Source organism: Tinamus guttatus, unplaced genomic scaffold, assembly GCF_059628265.1.
Source record: "Tinamus guttatus ecotype Peru unplaced genomic scaffold, ASM5962826v1 Tinamus_guttatus_pri_ptg000060l, whole genome shotgun sequence".
Taxonomy (NCBI): domain Eukaryota; kingdom Metazoa; phylum Chordata; class Aves; order Tinamiformes; family Tinamidae; genus Tinamus; species Tinamus guttatus.
This window is the reverse complement of record NW_028288594.1, coordinates 9,642,780-9,662,275: the sequence shown is the minus strand read 5'-3', so window position 1 is coordinate 9,662,275 and position 19,496 is coordinate 9,642,780. Positions and strand designations below refer to the sequence as shown.

The following is a 19,496-nucleotide window of genomic DNA, read 5'->3' as shown; positions in this document are numbered from 1 at the left end:
TCCTTGGCAAAATCCGGGTCTGGATGTGGCCCCATCTTTGGCAAAAGCAAATGTACTATTTTTTGATAAAATGCATTATTGTGTTAACCGCCTGGAACAAGAAATGGCAAGCAGAGGGTAACTCATTTATCCTGCCTTGTTCATTTCTAGGCTGAAAGCTTAGCTTGATAAAAAGCAGTAGAGACATAACAGACAAGGGAGAGCGAATTCAGTTGATGTTGGCAATAGGTATAACTCAAGAATATTAAGTATTCCATGCAAAACTGTAATGCACACCTATGATAAATGAACCAAGAGAAAAAAATCAAGATCAAAATAGGGAACAGAGCTGCATTCTGCCAGGCAGAAAGAGAAAAGGAGACAGGACCCTGACTACAGAAGTTTACTACCTCAACGGGAGAGGGAACCCACAGTGCAAGGGGCTGGTGCCTTAGGTGGCCGCGGCCACAACATTTAGCTGACAATCACTTGGCTTCCTCAACAAAGCTATAGGAGACAGCAATAATCTTCAGGCTTCTTGACAGAATGAGGGCTTTCCAGAGAGCATTGTGACACTTAATGAATTTGGAAGGGAAGTTTGTTTCTTAAGAGTACGCAGAAAGTGATGAACATGGACACAGTCACCACAATGCACCAGGAGAAAGCCGAAAGCGGGGCCTGGCCTGACCTATTTCAGTAAGGAATTAGTAAAACAGGGCACAGGATGTTTATTCAAATGGCCCAATTTAAAATGCTGTGCATGCTAATAAGCCTACACAGGAGCTGCTAAGAATCACCTCAAGGCCTGCAGCAGACAACAAGCAAAATCTAAAATGTCATTTAAAATCAAGACGAAGCAAATTCAACACCTAAATACCAATACAGGATGACAGAACTCTGGAAGAGTCATCAAGAGCTAATTAAGAACAAAGAACAAGTTCTTGATTTAGCTGAGGAGTTGGTGCTAAATAAGTGCTCAAAAGAAGTTCACGAAAACAAAATAAATCCAGCAAGAGAAACTAAGCATTTGCTGGACATTGCAGGAAGCTGTGTTGCTTGCCTGCCATCCAGGTTGATATTGCTGAGCAAGTAGGGCGATTTTAGGAAAAGACCTGTGGTACGCACAAGATAGCATCTTTCGTGCTAATAACACTGTGTGCTGGAGTGAGAACGTATGATGGTTTCTTTTTATTGCCTCTTAAAAAGAACTGAGGCTTCACTAGACAGTAGCCAGTGTCTATTAGGAAGGTAAGAGGGGTTAAGAAGCTGTAGACTGATGCATTCGGGCACTTCAGCTCCAGCAAAACACACCTTCAATACACAGCAGAAAAAGTGTTGGAGCCCAAAATTTCAGCTCTTGTTCTGAGAGCAAAAAGAGTGAAAAAAATAAAAATAAAAAAAATACAAGTCTTGACACCTGCTCCAAAGCAGCCTCCTGCCAAGGGCAGCGGGCTTGACAGGGGCCTCCCCCTGCCCTCCAGCTCCACCAGCTCTGAAGCACCTCTCACATTCAAAACACAGCTTGGGAAACCAGGAACTGCCAGAACTATTCCCAGCTATTCACAAATATTCCACCTTTCCCAAAATGGCTGTTAGAACTGGCTGGGATGTTAAGAGAGACAGGCTGTTAGAACCATGACTTGGTCATGGTGCATGTCTAGTGCCTACAACTCCTGTCCTTTTCACCGTATTTCTGTGTCTTTCAGAAAAGGCCGCTCCTCCTTCAAACGGAGGTGAGAGGATGTCAATCAAGATACCAGTATTATAGGAAAAAAAATAATAATATGATAATGTTTAATTCTGGCTAGAGTTATCTGATAAGCATTTCAGTATTACACTACTCTGAAGCACAGAACATACACCCTGAAGCCACCTAATTACAATCTCTGACTTTCCCAAAACCCTTGCAACACCATTCGTCTACTTGTACTGAAGATTCCTCAGAATAATATATTACGTATGTGGCAGATCTACCCTCTATACAGGCCTAACTGCAACATCATTTACTGGCAAAATCCAAGCATGCATAATTTCTGAATATGGTTTCCTTAAAAACAGTGGCAAGAGAGCTACTGCTCAGATCATGTTCTGGGAAACTAATAAGCCTGCACTGAACACTAAGTGAGGACTAACAGCTGTCTTTAACTCTGGCCTGCTGTAACATCAGCCAAAGCCCACAGTGGCTTGTTAGCAGAGATTATCATTGGAAAGAGCTTGCAGCTGTTCGCTTTGCCTCCAGTAGCTCTGTTCACTTGCCGTCACAGCGCCGATATAAAGGCAGTGCATGTTATAGGGATTATCTGGATATTACGTGGGCAGACAGAGGGGAAAAAAACACCCTGAGCATCTAATGTTTCGCATGTGGTAGCCAAGAGATAACCACATCCTCGCAGGGCAGAGAGCCCAATAAAGTACAGGTGGTGAACGTGCATATCCCTGCTCCAAGGGCTGAGCAGCTCCTGAGCACTGCTGCAGTTGCCAAGCTGATCCTTCACATGTGATGGCCAAACGGCCCCGAAGAGGCTTGAGGACAACAGTCAAATTTCTCCTCCTTGATCCACAGGGCAGAACTCTCCTTGAGCATTTGTGCCTTCTGAAGCTAACAGGAATGCTACTACCACTGCAGCCTTGGGCCCTGGCCTGGTGGAACATGTCCAGCCCTGAACCCCTTAGCTTGCTCCTGCTGATGACCCCATGCTGTTTGCGACCACGTGCACGTCCCTACCCTGTCCCCACTAGTAAAGTGAAACATCTCCACTCTTCAGCCAGCTTTGCTAACTCATCTGGTTGGCAATTAGCTAGTCCTTCTCATGTTTTTGCTTCCCATGCTGGCCTCATTTTAAAATTATTTTATTGGCTAAAACAAACAAGGGAGGTTTTTAAAGATGACCTAATGCCCAAGAGCTGAGGGACTAGGCTCTAGTTTCACTACCACGGGACCTAAGCACTCTTACCTGACCACATGCTCCCTTGCACCACCTGAAGATGACTATACAATGCACACACTATTCTGTCCCTCTGAACTGCTAGGCCCACAGGCTCATTAAACACACAAAATATTCATGACTGCAAACAGCTGCCTTTGGGTAGAACAAAATGCTTTTAACACCACTTCACATCATGACAGGAAACAGCTTCTTTTTTCAAAATGACTTGCAATGGGGGGTGCCATGAACTTGTCTCTACTTGAGACACTCTTAAGGCTCCATCTAAAGGCCAAAGAACCAAGGAGAACTGCTCACTTGGTATGTGCACATTCTAGAAGCTCAGCAAAACCCAGACCTCTTACAATCTATCATGTTTGAGTACCACAGATCACTGGAAATTTATGTTGGCATGTTTTAATGGAAATTAAATCCATATTATTGGCATTTATTTCAGTACACAGTCCCCTATTACACATGAAATGCAACTGTAAAATGCAAGGCACACATCCTAAAAACCAAAGTTTTACACAGTCTCTCTATCCTAGCTTAACCAATCTCAGTGGGGCAGTTCTGTTTGCTCTCCTGAGCAGAGAGAACAAGGGAGAGATGGCTGTTCCTAAACCATTACATTCTGCAAACATCAAACTATGTAAGAGGTGCAGTGCACAAAGTTCAATGTCTTACTTTTTCAGCCACTCTGCTATATCTGTCGCAGTAGCACCGTAGTTCTCAAAGTGGAACAGGAACTTTCCTTTCCTATTAAGGCAACAAAAACAAGTTTTAGTACTTGTCCTGGAAGATAAGAACATACAATTATAGTTAAGTGTATAATTTCTAAAGTAGTAGCAAAACATAACTGACTCAAAATAACAGATTGTAGGATATCCCCGGACATTGTATTCCTCCTTTATCCTTTCAAACTCAGCGGAGTAAACATTCATCCCTGCAAGTACCTGCAAAAAAGAAAAAAAGAAAAAGTCGTATTGATTCTTTTAAGACAGTAGTAAAATAACAGCTTGAAAAAGAACTAAAAACAACTGAACTTTGGACAGATACTGATTTCATTCACACTGCTGTAAAGCAAAGGGGACCCTAAAATGTACTAGGAACTCTAAAATGTACTACATTTTTTCTAATTTTGCGTAAGAGAAGAAATAGTAACATGAGTCCAGTCCACAGAAAGCACATATCAACTGCTTTGTAACCCCTGCTTGCCCTGTCAGCACCCACCCCCTTTTTTTAAAAAAAAAAAAAAAAAAAAATCACTCACCAACAGCAATACCAAAAGGTCTCTCAACAAGCCCTACATTAATACATTATATTACCTGGCTCACAGAGATTTTCACTTTCACCCAAAAAACAGGGCTCGCCTTTCCCTTTCCTGCCTCCAGCCAGCCCTTCCTCCAAACATGCCCTTACCTGAGGTTGCTCCCTATCCTGTGCCCTACCCAAAGGGATCTTCACCCTGGAGATCTGAAGATGGGACTAGCTCTGAGTTTCTGTGGGTGCAGGATTCATACAGAGTTTGTTCGACAAGCCCATTGCCAAGAGACAACTTCAAGATTAACTTAGTTTTAATGGCATCGCTGCTAAAATGATTTAGGCCTTCAGATTCTTGAATCAAACTCCTCCTCCTTTCTCCTCCCAAAACAGGATTTTCTCCTTACAGCTGAAATATCACATCAAAATTTAATAATAGGTTCCTGACTGCAGAAAACTGCTTAGACCAACCAAATGTGCTCAGACCTTGCATGAAATAAATCTTAGAGTATAAAATCCTAACTTGAAGGACAACCTTTTCTAAGGACACACTGGAAAGTCACCAAAAGGTACTTTGTTTTTCCTCTGTTATCCTGAGGAAGGGTAAAAAACAGCTAACTCAAAGGATAGGAATACAGAAACAGGATTAAAAATGGCTTGTCAAATCTCTTATTTTGAATCTTCTTTGCTTCTAACAACCAAGGAGCCTTCATTCATGAGCTACCTATCCCCAGGTCTCCCCTTGCCTTTTCTTTCATGTCACTACTTGAGGATAGGTAAATGCAATAGCATCAAGACACAGCGGTTCCTTTATATGGTATAAATCAGGATCTCTAACTGGTTCCCTCACATACATTATCTTACCAGACATAGCATTTGTCATGAAATATTGGAAGATTTCCTAAGTTTTATATGGGCACTCTCGGGCATTTCAGCTGCTCTTCTACAACTTCACCAGGCCCAACAGAACTGCCATGAACCGTACAAGTCAAGAACCTGGATTCTGGTGTTGAGGGACACACTGCTATCTCAGGTCAATATGAGCTTTATGCCCCAAGGACTCAGAGTAACAAAGCAAGCCCAAACTGGCTCTAACACTTTCTTTAGATTTCCTAAAATAAAACCACCCCTTCAGCCTCCTATTCCCTGTACCCCTCCCTGCAAAAATCCCGTTCGAGTTTAGTGAGTAAAGTTATTTCATTGCTCTGGCAGGCCTATAATGTCATGTAACACCAGGCTGGCAGAGAGCAGCCAAGCACACGTACCACCCGGGGCCAGCATCCTCCCTGCATACCTCAACCACCCCAGGTACCTGGTTGGCTAATTTGCTTTTAGCAAATGACTGAATGACCCTGAACGCAATTTAAGCCCATAACCTCTCAACAGTTCCCCTGTAGACAGGAGGATCAGTTTATCCCTTTCACCTCTGCAGTGACACAAACAGTATTTCAACCCTCCTCCACCCAGCAACCTATAATCCAGATAGACTCCAAAGCTTTCTTAGCTGGGGACATGCCTTGTGGGCTCCTGCTCTCCTCCAAATGCCCTTCTCACTTGCTTCATACTTCTCTTAATGGGGTAGATCCATGACTGGAGCATTATACCAACACTTGAATCCTTCCTAGAATGCAGTTTAACAACTAGATTAAACAAAGGCTTCCTTTATTTGACATCTGAAATAACAGCCAGAGCTTTGTGCTTCTAAAGCCTCAGATTTCCATGAAAAAGCAGCTGAGACAAGCACCAAAGGAGGAAAGCACTCAAGTGCATCCCCTAACCTGCCTTTGCTGAGCAGAGCTCGTGGTGCCAGCGGGAACTAGGCAGGTGCTTAAGCACTTTGCTGCCCACCAGCCCTCCCTGCAGCGGGTCCCCAGGCACGGAGCAGAGCGCACCCTGTTCTAGCCACAGGCATCTCTCATCTCAAGGAGACGACAAGCCATCCTCGTCCTCGTTTGGAGCTGGTCTTTTTCTTCCACGCTGGGTGTAATTTAATGCAAATTCTATGCTTAATGACACACTGTAAATGCCTTCCAGCTTTCCTTTCAGTAACCACACTGACAAGGAACGACCAGGCCCAAAAGAACACAGCAGCCAGCTGCAGGTACAGTTCACCTTTCTCATTTTACAACCTATTAAGTAGGCAACACTGTATTTCATTTCCTGGCTATATAACAGCAAAAAGCACTTTTGAGCCTGGCACTTCCTGACAGTTAATGACAGGTCAGGATAAAACAAACCCTCAGCTCATTCAAACCAACCGTAAACTGTCCAGCAGCACCTGACCCAGAGGTCAGCATCACTTTAAGAAAAGCCATGGATACTCCATGAGAGGTACAATGCATTTACTTTCAGAAAGGGCAAACTGAACACACACCCCACCCAGGAAGTGAATTAGGTCAAATTTAGACCAACAGAGTGGTTTCTGTGCAAGAAAGCAGGGAGAGTGGCCTAACTGGACCTTCCCCTGAACTGATCCTGCACAAGAAGCACCCTGACACAACCCATCCCTGGCCTGCGCTGCTGCCAGCACTGCCCTGTGCCAGGACCAGCACAGGGCCACAGCCTTGTCACTTAGCTGGCTAGGATCAGGTCAGATCTCCAGAGAGACCATTCCCAACAGCAGGAGAAAAGAAACAAATTGGAGGAGACCTGGCGCTTAAATTCTCTGGTCTGAATTTAATAAAACAGAACTGCATGTGGCAAGGCTGGAGATAAGAGGAAAATGCAGAGTTGTTTGATATGCCTTCTCTCTCGCATTACGCGTGTAGGTGATTAGTTTTTTAATTCCTATCCCCCCCGCAAGCCTGACGATGCTCCTGCTCTGCAGGGCATGAACTGCTTTGCAAAGGACTCAGGGTACCTGCCACTGCGGTGAGATTTACCGTGAACGCTGCCTGGGCAGATCAAAACGCCCCTGAAAACGTCTCCGAGGCTTGTGCTGTACCCTGAATAAACTCGAGCAACTCCCACTGAATGTAGCCCTAAGCATATTAGGATTTAGAGAAAACACTTAAACAAAAAATAAATTTAAAAAAGGAGAACATGGGAAGTCTGACAACATTCAGTGCTTATGCGATGTGCTGACCAGAGCTGCCCTAGCAAAGGATCTCAATGCTTCATCTTTAGCCTCATCACAAATTGCCTCTCCTGAGGAAACCTGTGAATTTCAAGGTGAAGGATAACAGGTAGAAACAGACCAAATCCAGGCAAAATCATGAAACAGCAATCGTATTTCTTCGGTTGTTCAGGTATTATTGATGTAAATTATACATAAAGTACATTATCAGATCTTGAACTGAGTGCCTTTGACTTGCTTAAAGAAAACATGCCTTATTAGTTCAAACAGATAACTAAATTATTGTGAATGCTCTTAATGGATTTTAAGGGTCAAAACATATTTTGATTTCAACCTGCTACAAGTATTGACCATGCTGATTCAGGAAACCAATATCCCCTGCCACAACATTGTTATTCTCCACTGAACATACAGATTAATTATTACCAATCCTTTCATGAAACATTAAGCTGATCAGTCCTAGAATAGTAAACATTCCTTCATCCATACCCAACAGAGTACAGTAGGACCACAAACTCAGCAAATAGGAGTTAGGCATCTAAAACTACACAGGGTTAGAGCCACAGTTTCTCCTTTAATGTTTTAATCCTTTAGCATTAAAAGTAAAGAAACAAATAATAAAACAAAACCCAAAGAAAATGAATCCTAAAGAAATCTGGAACAGCCTCTTATTTGTTTTTGACTTACTTAAAAATTCTCCACATTGAATATTTCCATTTGCAGTGCATTTGCACTAAACACAATGTGTAAAATGACTTTTTACATTTATATAAATCTTATCTTCTCACTTACATATTTACCCTTCAGTTCTGTGGCTGCCTGCTGGTAAGATGGCATCATTCTCTTACAAACACCACACCCTGATTAAAAAAAAGAAAAAAGTGTAAGTAACACACAGCTCTATTCAGGCTACTCTACAGAATCTCACTGTGTTCCAAAACACAAAACCACATTTATATATATGTAAAAAGAACTGAAACAATTTAAATATATTTCACTAAATACTTCAGATTTTTAGTTTCTAAGGAAGTTACTTTATGCTATTTACAGCTATTTTTGCATGTTTTCACGCTATTCAATTTTGAAGTAATTTCTTGGACCAAATTTGGGGAAGAACATCACCACCACCTCATATTCCCCAGGCTCTGAGCCAAGCCCAGAGTGGATCACAGGATTAAACTTGCACATATTTCAGAAGTCAAGGGAAGATACTGTGCTTGTCAATTCGAGCAGAAAGCTAGTTGCGTTTCAAACGTGCTGCCGTAACCAAGAAAGTCAGAATCGGAACTTTTACATGAGGGCAAAGAAATGAGGGACTCCAGAACCAGCCTAACTTAAAAGACTTTGAAAATTAAGTTGAAACACATTTCCCAAACACATCAAAGAAGCCTCAAAAGTTAAGAAGTGCTATATTAGTTGAGGAAACCAATAACTCGGAGGCAGTAACACCCCTTCTAAGACAAGACCTTCACATGCTGAGGAAAAGAGCAGGAGGAAGACCATTCACGTAGAGCTGGAGTGTGGCACTGTGACTGAAAAGATTAAGAACAAATCACCTCGTAAGCCAGCAGGTTTTACCCTGGCCAAGTAAAATGTATGTGCACTGAAAGAGAAGGAAGCGCAGACTGTGCAAGAGAAAGGGGGCAGCAGCCAAGCACAGGCTTTCTGCAGAGATTCTTGGGTCTACCACAGGACAATAGGCAACATTTATTTTCTGGTGAAGAAAGAGCTGCAAGAGCTTTGAAAATATCTTCCAAGACAGGAGGAACAGATTTTGCAACCACTGGTTTGGGATCATATCAGTATGTGTGGGAAGAACATCCTTTAATCAGAGGAACGAGAATCCTTATTGCTATGGTCTTGCTGCTTTTGATCTCTCTACTCAAGTGGTCCACAAGGTCATTAAATCAGAGTTCGTTAAAGTGATGATTTCTTGGTAGGCACAAATCGCTCATCTGAGGCCTACTGAGGTCTTAGAATTTCATCCAAACCACTGGATAGACATCAAAAAATATGAGTTAACACTGCATCTTCTGAATGTTCTTGGTTTCTGTTCTCTTCAAGAGCCCAAGGCCTCAAATATCCCCAACTACTCATATCCCTCCCTCACTTGTCCTCTTCCACCTCCTCCAATTCCCTGAATTTCATCCTGGATTATAGGCATGTATTAGCCTCCCGCACCCAACTATCACACATATCATCCTTCTCTTCCTAACTCAGCTGCTGCTTCAAACTCAGCCCTTCCAAACCCACTTCAATACAATTTCTCTTACCCATGCAATCCTGCATTATACAGTTCAAAACTTTATCAAGCAACACATGCCCCTACACAGGCATACAAGGGTAATGTAAAAATGTCCCATTTTCTTCTGTTATTAATTCTTGCATTTTGACTATTTTTTTAATTAAATGCATATAGTTTTTCAGTATTTAACAATTTCATTTTAAATGCACTATATGCACAGTGTAAGCACTGCAAGCACAAAGACATTATAAAAAGCTCCTTTTGTTGCTAAATCCAGACCATTTCCTGCAGGAGCCATCTGTGAGAGAGTTACACTACAAATAAATCTAAATGCCTGCAAGAATACCCAATTTTTCATATTTAGTGCTGTGTGACTTTATAATACAGGCCAAAAACTACAATGAATAGTCTTGAAATGGCAGGTAATATCTTTCAAGGAAAGCATGCCTTTGCTCTGAGTAGCTTCACCCAGGCCAAGCATTCCTGAAATATTAAAGAAATGACATTTAAGTTTGCAGCCATTTCTGCCTCCCTCTGCACTGGTATATAATGACAAAGCCCACATCCTATGAATCTGCCACAGACTCTAAAACCTCTTGCTTCCAACAAAGCTGAGAAATACTGCAGCTGTCTTGCCCACACCCTCCTTGACAAAGACTCTGATGTCCTCTCTGGCCAAGCATCTCCCTGAGTCACCCATTAAAAGTAACAAGACAGTGGAAACCAGCCTTGATTTGCTGTTCCCCACTATGAAATGCTACACCTGTACCAAAAGGCAGTAACCAATGACCTCAGCTTACCAAAGTCAGTCTTTCAACACAACTGCTAGATGCCTTTTGTCTTGAGGAAGGGGAACAGGAGTAAGAAAAGAAAAAGTTGGACAGGAACCAAGTAAGTTGGGCTTGTGTGTTAAATAAAAGATGAGGGAGTGAAGAATTGTGAAATCAGAGCGGGGGGGCAGGGGGAAAGCCTTACAAGTAGGTTTGCTTCACAGCAGCTTATAAAGCAGCAGCAGAATTGCAGCACTGAAGACTAGCAGGTATTTTGGTGCTTCAAAAGAGAGAAGCTGAAAGGAGGCTTGCTGGGGGAACAGTTCAAACAGAACAAAGGGTTAGATAAGGTGCATTTCTCCAAGAGCCTTAGTTGTGGGAAACGATTATTTGTGATGGAGGTAAATTTTGAGAGGATTCTGGGCTGGCACCTTCCCTGAAGGGACAATTGAGGGGCAGAGCAGGCGCGTCACCTCCTGCTGACACCAAGGCAGCCGCAGTGCCTGGGAGTCCCAGGGCCCCGTGCGAAGGCACAGCGCTGCAGCAAACTGAAGGAAAGGAAAAGACATTCTCTCTGTGATCCATCTGCTAAAGGCTTGGGTATTTCTGTCCATCTTGGCAGTACTCAAATGAGACTAAAAAGAGCAGAATGGCTTTTCAGGCAATAATTACCAAGGAAAACTACTGAGTAACACCAGGAAATGCTGCCATGGGACACACGTAAGAGAAATAACCGGCAAATTGCCAGTGATGACTAACATCAATTTCACCATCAGAGCAGAGCTGGGAGGCTTTTCTAGCTTAGGTCACATGTTCATTCCTTTCTCCTGGCTCCTCTGCTTTCTAGCTGAAGAACAACTCTACTGCAATAACACTCAGTTTTAAAGAGCTAAAAGTCTCTTTGTCACCAAGAAATGGAAAAAAAAAGCAGTTAGAAATTTGCAAAATGCAGGAATAAGTGGTCAATACAGTGACAAGGTAACAGCAATGTAAGGTGAAGGTAACCAAAGAAATGCAATGGCTCCAACGCATTCTTTCCTCCCTGCTCTGATGAAACCCTGCTTGCTTGAGATTGTCTTGCCAACATGGGGAGGAGCCCCTGTCCTGACTCCTGAACAGAGCAGGGGAGTCTCTTCCTCCTGACCAGTGCATTGCTTCGTCCCCTGGCAGTTAGGACACATGCAGCTTCTTTTGGAGCCATGGTCTCCTGGGAAAATACCTGCTTGTGTGGAACCAGCTTCTCGCACGTGCTTATAGTTCCATACGGGCCAAAGGGCCAAACAGATCTTTTAACATCTACACTATTTCTTCCTATTTCTTCTTCCTACCTTATTTCTGTCTGGTACAGCATAAATTTAGAAAGAACAAGGGATAAATGTAAGTGACATCTTGAAAGAACAATGACTGAGTCATCATCACAAGAAGCAAGACTGGGATAAAGGAAGAAAATATTGATACTCTAAGAAGCAAGAAATGGACAGCTAGGGGAAACTGAAGACAAATGGTCAGAACAACATCAGGAGTTGAATGATTAAGATGAGATAGGATAGGATTATTGAAAGAAGCACACACAAGGTTACCAGTCTGACACGACATCTCTGAGTGAAGATGAAGATGATGCAAGAGGTCTTTGCTGGATTACTTACATGGGGCGTAGAACATCATCAGAAGGGGTTTGTCTTCCTTCTTCAGAAGTCTTCTCAATTCCTAACAAAGGAGCAAAAAAATAAGCTATCAATAAAAAAAAACATAGATACAACAAACATCTCCTATTATTAATTGTGTTTGAAGTTTTAAAAGGTAAATATATCTATCAATAGCACATAGGCTCATTTACTTGGCTGGCCAGTTCTCACCGAATAGGCTGTTACTAAAAATATTTCCTTTCCTGACTCCATCTGGGGACGGGGGGAAGAAGAGTACTCTAATTCATGAAGTGAGACTTATTTTGCTTATTATTAAGTCCAGCTACCACACTATGAAACCTTGCCAGGCTATGAGAAACCATGAGAATAGATTTTTCAGTGCCAGCATGGTAGAGAAGCCAGATGAAGGCTTTAAAAGTCTTGGATGGCTAGTAATAAGAGTACAAAAGGTGAACATTAAAAATTAATCTTTCTACAAAAACTAAATGTCAAAATAACTGTTTCTAATATTAAAAATGAAAGCTAGAAAATTGAAAAGGCCCTTTATGAAATATCAGCTAAAGTCCAATCAATTAAAGTTTTTTTTAAAAAAAATCAATAGATTAGAAAACTGATACAAAATACCAAGCTGATTATTAAGGAGAAAATAATGGTCAGCTCTGTGGTGGGACTGACTTTTTAAGGTAATTTTATCTTATTTGCTGCTTTCCCACTTAGTAGTGAGCAGCAAGTTGCCATAGAAGGTTAAATCAGTGAAGATCTGGATTCTGCTCCTATCTGCTCGGACGTCCTGTAACAACCTCAGGCACACAACAATTTAATTTATAACCTGCATATAACCTATATAACGTGTAATTACAAGACTAGTATTTTTTCTCCAACTTGCACCTATTTTACCACAGCATGCTACATTTGCCCCAGACAAACAGGCCTCTTCCATCACAATATCTGTAATGCTTTGATACTTGCTGTATAGCTAGCAGACTAACACCATGACCACACGTGGGAGTGCGGAAGGAAGCAAGCAGGAGACCTTGTGCTATATTATCATAGTCTGCAATTTTTGTCACAATTTGGGTGCTTTAAATTTCTCTTCCAAAGAAAGGAAATACTGGTTCCCTAGGAGTTCACATAAACATCTCCACTCCTTAAATTCTACACTTTTATAAAACATACTGAATCTCTCCCCTGTAATATACCTTTTCACTGTCAACATGCACAACATCTTTGGCTTCGGGATCCTCTTCCCATAACGGAGCACCTTCTGGATCCTTCAGAAAGGCCACCATGGACTGCAATGAATGGAAAGAACAGTTTTTAAAGCAAACAGAATGAGAACCACAAGGCCTTTTATCTCAAATCCTTCCTGTCATGGGAACAATAGCCATGACTTTTTGATTAGCATCTTTGCTATTCTACTCTTATAGTTCTGCTATACTGGAGATGAACACAGACTTCCAGCTGCTGAACAAAATGATAGGATGTATGAACAAAGTAAAGGGGCAGACATTCTTCACAACTGATATCCCAGCTCACCAGTGCCTATGTCCACTCTAAAATTGGGGAGAGCAATGAGGAGGTAGACCAGCACCCAGACAGCAGCTTCAATGCTCCCTCAGACTACAAGAAGGCTCTTTCAATGGCACCAGAGCTGCAATACATCCACAACTACTCCCTGGCTTAGCAGGAAGCATTTCTTTGTATGGAGAGGTCAGGTTCCCAGGCCCTTCACTGCTCCCAAGCAACCTTCGAGTCCAACAGGACTGGATGGAGGGCACATTGCTTTTGCTCGCGGCGAGTAACAATGAAATCCAGACTTGCAGATCAAACTGCTTATTTGGTCAAAAGAAGAATAATCCATAAACAGTTCCCCCTCTGACCCATTTATCTAGAAAATGGGCTCAGTGGATTTTACGTAGGAGCGTAACAATAAAAAGCGACAACAGAAGTGGGAGCTATAAATCGCGATGTTTCTGCAGCTGCCCTATTCCACAAGCACAGTACAGACACATGCAGAACTGTTCTGACCAACTGACACAAAACCAAGCACCTCTACTTGGCAGATCACAGATATTCTCTTTACCATAAAGAAATACTTGAGTGATTCTGATTTCAGACTGAGCCTGAGGGAAATTCCAGTTCTCTGAAGTCAATGAAACTCCTTTGTTTACAGTGAGTAGCATTTTTCCCTGTTTCCAGCTGCACATGGGAGCTGCAGCCTCACTCACTGCAATCCTTGGGTGCCTGTGCTCTAAGAAGCAGGAAACTTGGATTTCTATGTTCATTCACTGCTTACTCTGGCCCCATTTCTTTCTCTATGGCAATGTCTGCAGGACTCTGCACACATCAACTCCCAGGAATGGAGAGAAATCCCTGAGCAGGGATCCTCCATTTAAGGATAGGGGAACCATACTGAGACAGCACTGAACGAACCTGGAGTTGCAGCAGAAAAAGAGGAACGTTGTGTCATTCACTGAAGCCTTTTCCAGCCCGTGGGACATTCTGCCAACCTGGAGAAAGGACAGTTGTGTATGCACAGACGCACACACAGGGCACCCATCTTCAAGGGTCACGTCTGAACGGCCCTTCTCAGCGCAGGTTGGCAGTGCCCCTGGGAACACACAGCACCACAAGAGCCTCAGAGGGGCTTCTCCCACCTCCCGGCCCTGGCCAGGCTGCTCTGCTACAACATCCCAACAGCTTCTCAACAGAGAGCTCCTCTTCCTGCATCCCAGTTGGTTCTGCAAGGCTTGGGAGGATTCAGAGCTTATGGCAGGACTCATTTACTGCATTAACATTTCTGTCTACTCACTCAGCTAATACTGAAGAGATTTGTCTTATCACAAGAGGCAATATATATTAGTCACTAGACAGCAAGCAAAGCACTTAATATACCCAGAGAGAAGAGAGTTAAATGTCCCCAGTGAGGAGACCCAAGGGATGAGTTTGGTTGTGTTGGGACCACAGCCACTTTGAAGAGTAAAAATTTATTTTAATATGGCATTAGTAGAGAAAGGAGCTAACCAGAGGGGGGAAAAAAAAAAAATCAAGTTATAGCTGTAAAAAGCACTAGAACTACAGGCATTAGCATCCCAACCAGTGCTGAAAAGAGACTTAATAATATCCAGTGAAAAAAGAGGAGAGGAAGACAAAACACAGGAGATAGTGTTTTTAAGTGTAGACTAAATGAAGTTCTGCTCATTCTCAGTTTGCACAGACCTCAACTACACATGGCGGGGAGAGAGGGGGTCAATGTTTCAACAGTAACGAGTGTGATGGACTCTGCTAGTTTCAAGAATTCCTGTGTGCCAAGTTCACTTGTGTAGAAACAGATGTGGTTAGAGGATGGTGGATTAAAGAGATTTAATTCATCCAGCCTCTCCCTCTCAGCCAAGAGAAAAAAAAATAGATGTGTAATGTCTTTTGGCAAGAATAGGCAGTATATTGCCTCGCACTCATTACTCTGCTTTGTGAAGAGCTAGCACTTCATCTGCGTCTTTAAAGAGGGGAAAAAGAGGAAAAAAAAATAAACAATACCACACGAACAAAATATAACACTTCTAATCACAGAAAATCAACAGTCCCCAGGCTGAAGGGACAGAGTTCAGCGCAAGGTCCAGGCCACTTCAAGCAACCTCCACACGAGGAATCAGCTGCACGTCTGTTGGAGGAGAGCGTGGCTAGGACCTGCTCTGACCCTATGGACCAACAAACCCTGCTGGCTGCAGCTCTGCTTGGGCCCACACACCAGTTTTGAACCTTAAGCCCAGTTCAGCAGACCCCAAGGATGTGCCTTCAGCCCATCCACCCCACAGAAGTGAAGCAAGTTTTACCAGCAAAGTAGCTGGCCATCTTATATGACCTGGGAGAGGGGGAAAAACCCATCCCTGTACTTTTCACTGCAGCAAAGCAGAATGCAGTAGGGATGCTAATAACAGACTTTTCTTGATTTCACTCACACACACACACCCTGCTTAGTTTTAATGAGCAACCTACAAGAACAAATTTGAAAAGGATTCAGAGTTCAGAGCAGGACTAATTTATTGGGTTAGTCTATTCCCTTTATTAGTACTAAGCAGATTTATATTTTAATGAGTTTTCTCCATTTTAGGAGAAAAAAATTTCCCTGGACTCTACCCTCCAGGAAAGGCTTCAACCTGTAATAAAGACAACGTGGATACCAGCCTTATAGAAGAAAGGAAGCTGAGGAAGCAGTGCAGCTGCAACAGCGTAAGAACAGACATACCTGTAAAGACCTGATCTAAACTGGGGTCTCCAAAAGCAGCTGCAGATACCTGAGGAAAAACTGCACTAGGATCACTCGTATACAGAGTATACTGATAAATGTTCTCAATTTCTGACAATCCAGAAGTTTATGGACTGTGTCAGCTGTTGTACACTCTGGTCCTTCCCCACGTTGTATTCATTACCCTGCAGTCATAGTAACAAACTACTTGGTGTCCTCAGAAACTTCCCGGCTTTTTGCACAAGTCTGCCTTAAAAAGAAAAGAAAACAAAAACCTATTCCTGGAAATTTTCCATCAAACTTCCATCTTGCTGTCCACCTCCTTCCTCAGATACCCCGAGCAGCTCGGATGCCAACAAAAGTCTCAGCAGCAGGAGGTTCCGACTATTAAATTCTCTCCGAATTGAGCCCTGAACCAGTCCTTATTCCTCACCTTTTTAACAGTTACCCCACAAGGGGATCTCTGCTAATTACATAAGGATTTAGTTTAAGAAATGAAAAGCTTTCCTCAAAATCCAAGTACACTATCAGCCAGATCAGTCAAATTATGCAATTGCTGATTACTTCAGAAGGACTCTCTTAAAAGTTATGAAGCACTCCCTCCTCAGAGCTGGGTTCATTATTCTCCAAAACACCCTACTAGTTAATATGTCAACCGGACAGCACAAAAAATCCAAGTTTTCTTGCCATCGGCTTGCTGAATGATGTGAAACAAATCCTTTAATCTCTCTGCTCTTCAGTCTGCCCACCTGCCCACAGAAAGGGTTTGATACTCTCTGCATCTCTGTGTTCTGCTGCTCGCTATTCGTAATGTACTGGGACTTTCTTGGCAAATGGAGCTGAAGGCAGGCACGCAACATCACTGTCTGTGCACGAGGCGAGGAGGAGACATAGCACAGAGGGAGAAATCACAATAATATTCAGATAGTTGTGAGCAGCAGAACAAGTTAGCAGCCAAAGGAGTTCAGTGACCAGGGTCCAGTTTGGATGCGCTGCCTAATCTGTAAATTACTGGTAGCTGGTCGCACAGGGGACGGTTGAATTGCGAAGGAATTGAGTTTTTGGAGTGTGCATGCATGCGGAGGGAGGCAGGGAGCTCCAAAACCCTCTTCCATTTGCACCCCGGTCCTGCCTCCCTGGCCACGGGCTCACCCTAGGGCTGCGGCGGCCTCATCAGCAGGCAGCAAGCATGCCCCAGGGCATGAGGGAAGGGGGAAATACTCACTGCAAACCAGCAGCAGCTGAAAGAGCAAGTGACACAGTTCCTGTTTTGCTACAACTGCGCCTTGGCCAAAGCACTCCTTGGGGCTCTGCAACTGCCTTCCAGTTGATCTTATCTGTCATGAAGAATCACAGCACTAATTTCTGGTTGCAGTGCTTTACTGAGGGCAGAAAGGAGATTTCAAGGAGCGCTCAAATTCCCCAGATTTAAGCAACCAATAAGTCTCCCTTGCTCTGTCACCCACCAAGAGGAAAGAAGTTTAACTGCATCTCCTATTAACAACACAAGGAGCCTCAAAATTTGCTGACTAGGCTGGGTACCTAGCACTGACTTTCTTTGTCCCAGACGAGATTTCTACTGCAGGAGATAAGAAGAGATACAGTTGTGTTCTCCCAGCCACCCTTGTGCCCCCTGAAGCCTGCAGAATGTGTAACCTGCCAAATTCAGGCTGAACAGCTGACACAGCCACTGTGCATTTCTGAAGAGAGCTTCCCTGGACACATCCATCCCACAAAAAATCTGTCTGTAAAAGGCAGGTACAGAAAGCCTGCTTAGGAGCAGCCACTCAGGTTCATGCAGCACCTCACACAGGTCTTCCTTCATCCCAGCCTAATCCCTAGAACAAACCAAAAAAGGCCAGTGAATGTAAGTGCACCAGCCTTGATCGACTTCATGAAGCCTCTACGACACTGACGATGGTGCAAAGGCCGAGTTTGCTTGAGAGGGAGAAGGAAGAGAAATGAAAACTCTGCATCAGAGAGGAGCAGAAACATTTTCTGCAAGCCAGGGCTGCAGGTTCCTGCAAGGAGAATCACAGCACTTTGCCAGGACTTCATATGGGAAGGCTATGTTCTTTCTGCCCGCTTACTGCTCTTTTAGTTTATTGTTTCAGCAGCCATTAAAATCCAAGCATTCATTTCAAGTTTCACATATTTTTCCTTCCCTTGCTCTCGCAGAAAAGCTTCTCCCTTCCAGTTGCTTTGTGTCAAAGCTTGAAGGAGAAGGAAGATCATTTTATCCCTGCTGTACCCAGGGTATAGCCATAGGAATTTACCCTCCATAATCAGATCCAAGATAAGGCCACTCTGCTCTTAAAATATTGAAGTGTATAAACACAAGACTTAAAAAGCCCAGAGAACTCCTTAGCAAAAGGCACTCCAGTTAATGCTTTTAGTTATACTGCCATCTTGTAATCCGAACGAATAAACAAAAAAAAAAAAAAAAAAAAAAAACCCTATTTGTTACCAAGCTGCAAGACAGCTCACAGACTACATTACAGTTTAACACAGGTTCAGTGTTGTTAATAATACTTAAAATCTCAGCTTTCCTGAAGCTGTGGTTGGCAGATGAATAGATCTTTAGAAAGATCTCTAGGTCATTCTGGCAGCTGCTTATGACTATTCCCTCCCTCCCCTTCTGCCTTTAACATGAAACAAGGTATCAACAGCCATATCGAATTCACAAATATCTCCCCCATATCTAGCAAAGAACAAAAAATAATAATCAAATATTTAAATTTACCTTCAATGTGACAGCTCTGTTATATTCAGTATGAAATGCACCATCCCTGTTGAATAAGGAGTGGGGAATACAGTTAACTTACAATAGCGTTGCTAGAAATCATACAGCTCTTCTCCCAAGTATCTCACTAACCAGGACAAAATTATCCAGCCAAAGCCATAGAACTAAGCAAATTCAAGAAAAAACAGTGAAGAAAACGTCAGGGTGAAATAAAATCACATAGAAAGTGAATAGGTCTCTAGAAAATTTTCACTCTGAAGCTTTAACAAGATCATGCCCTTAGCAGAGGTTCTTTGGCGATGCAGCTGCTTGCTGTCTCATACATTTGTAGCAACCTCTATTATTTCCAGGGAGAAAAACCCTTTGCTCTCTCATTTCACTTGTCTTTCTCCAAATACTTTGCAAAAAGTGCTGTCTTGGGGCAGGAAAGGAAACAACACAAATTTGAAGCCACCTGCCCAAGGCACAAGCCAACGGGCAAGTGCAGAGAAGCTGAAGCTGCAGCCTCAGCCCTTGCTCTGGGTAGTTCTAGCCCATCAGACACCTCTCCTAGGCTCAGCTCAAGCTTTCAGTGCACTCTATTCAACAGCAACATGAGTTCATC

At 43.0% G+C, this 19,496-nt stretch overlaps 1 protein-coding gene across 1 annotated transcript in view; it reads right to left on the bottom strand.

Annotated features, from left to right (window-relative positions):
• The window catches only part of PDIA5 (protein disulfide isomerase family A member 5), a 92,746-nt gene that overhangs the window by 47,582 nt on the left and 25,668 nt on the right, over window positions 1-19,496 (bottom strand). The window contains exons 5-10 of the mRNA XM_088519554.1: window positions 18,893-18,938; window positions 13,103-13,195; window positions 11,904-11,964; window positions 8,035-8,102; window positions 3,768-3,859; window positions 3,591-3,662 (exon numbers count right to left, since the gene is read on the bottom strand). Of these exons, the coding sequence (XP_088375680.1) occupies window positions 3,591-3,662; window positions 3,768-3,859; window positions 8,035-8,102; window positions 11,904-11,964; window positions 13,103-13,195; window positions 18,893-18,938 (432 nt within the window). The remainder of the gene's footprint in view (window positions 1-3,590; window positions 3,663-3,767; window positions 3,860-8,034; window positions 8,103-11,903; window positions 11,965-13,102; window positions 13,196-18,892; window positions 18,939-19,496) is intronic.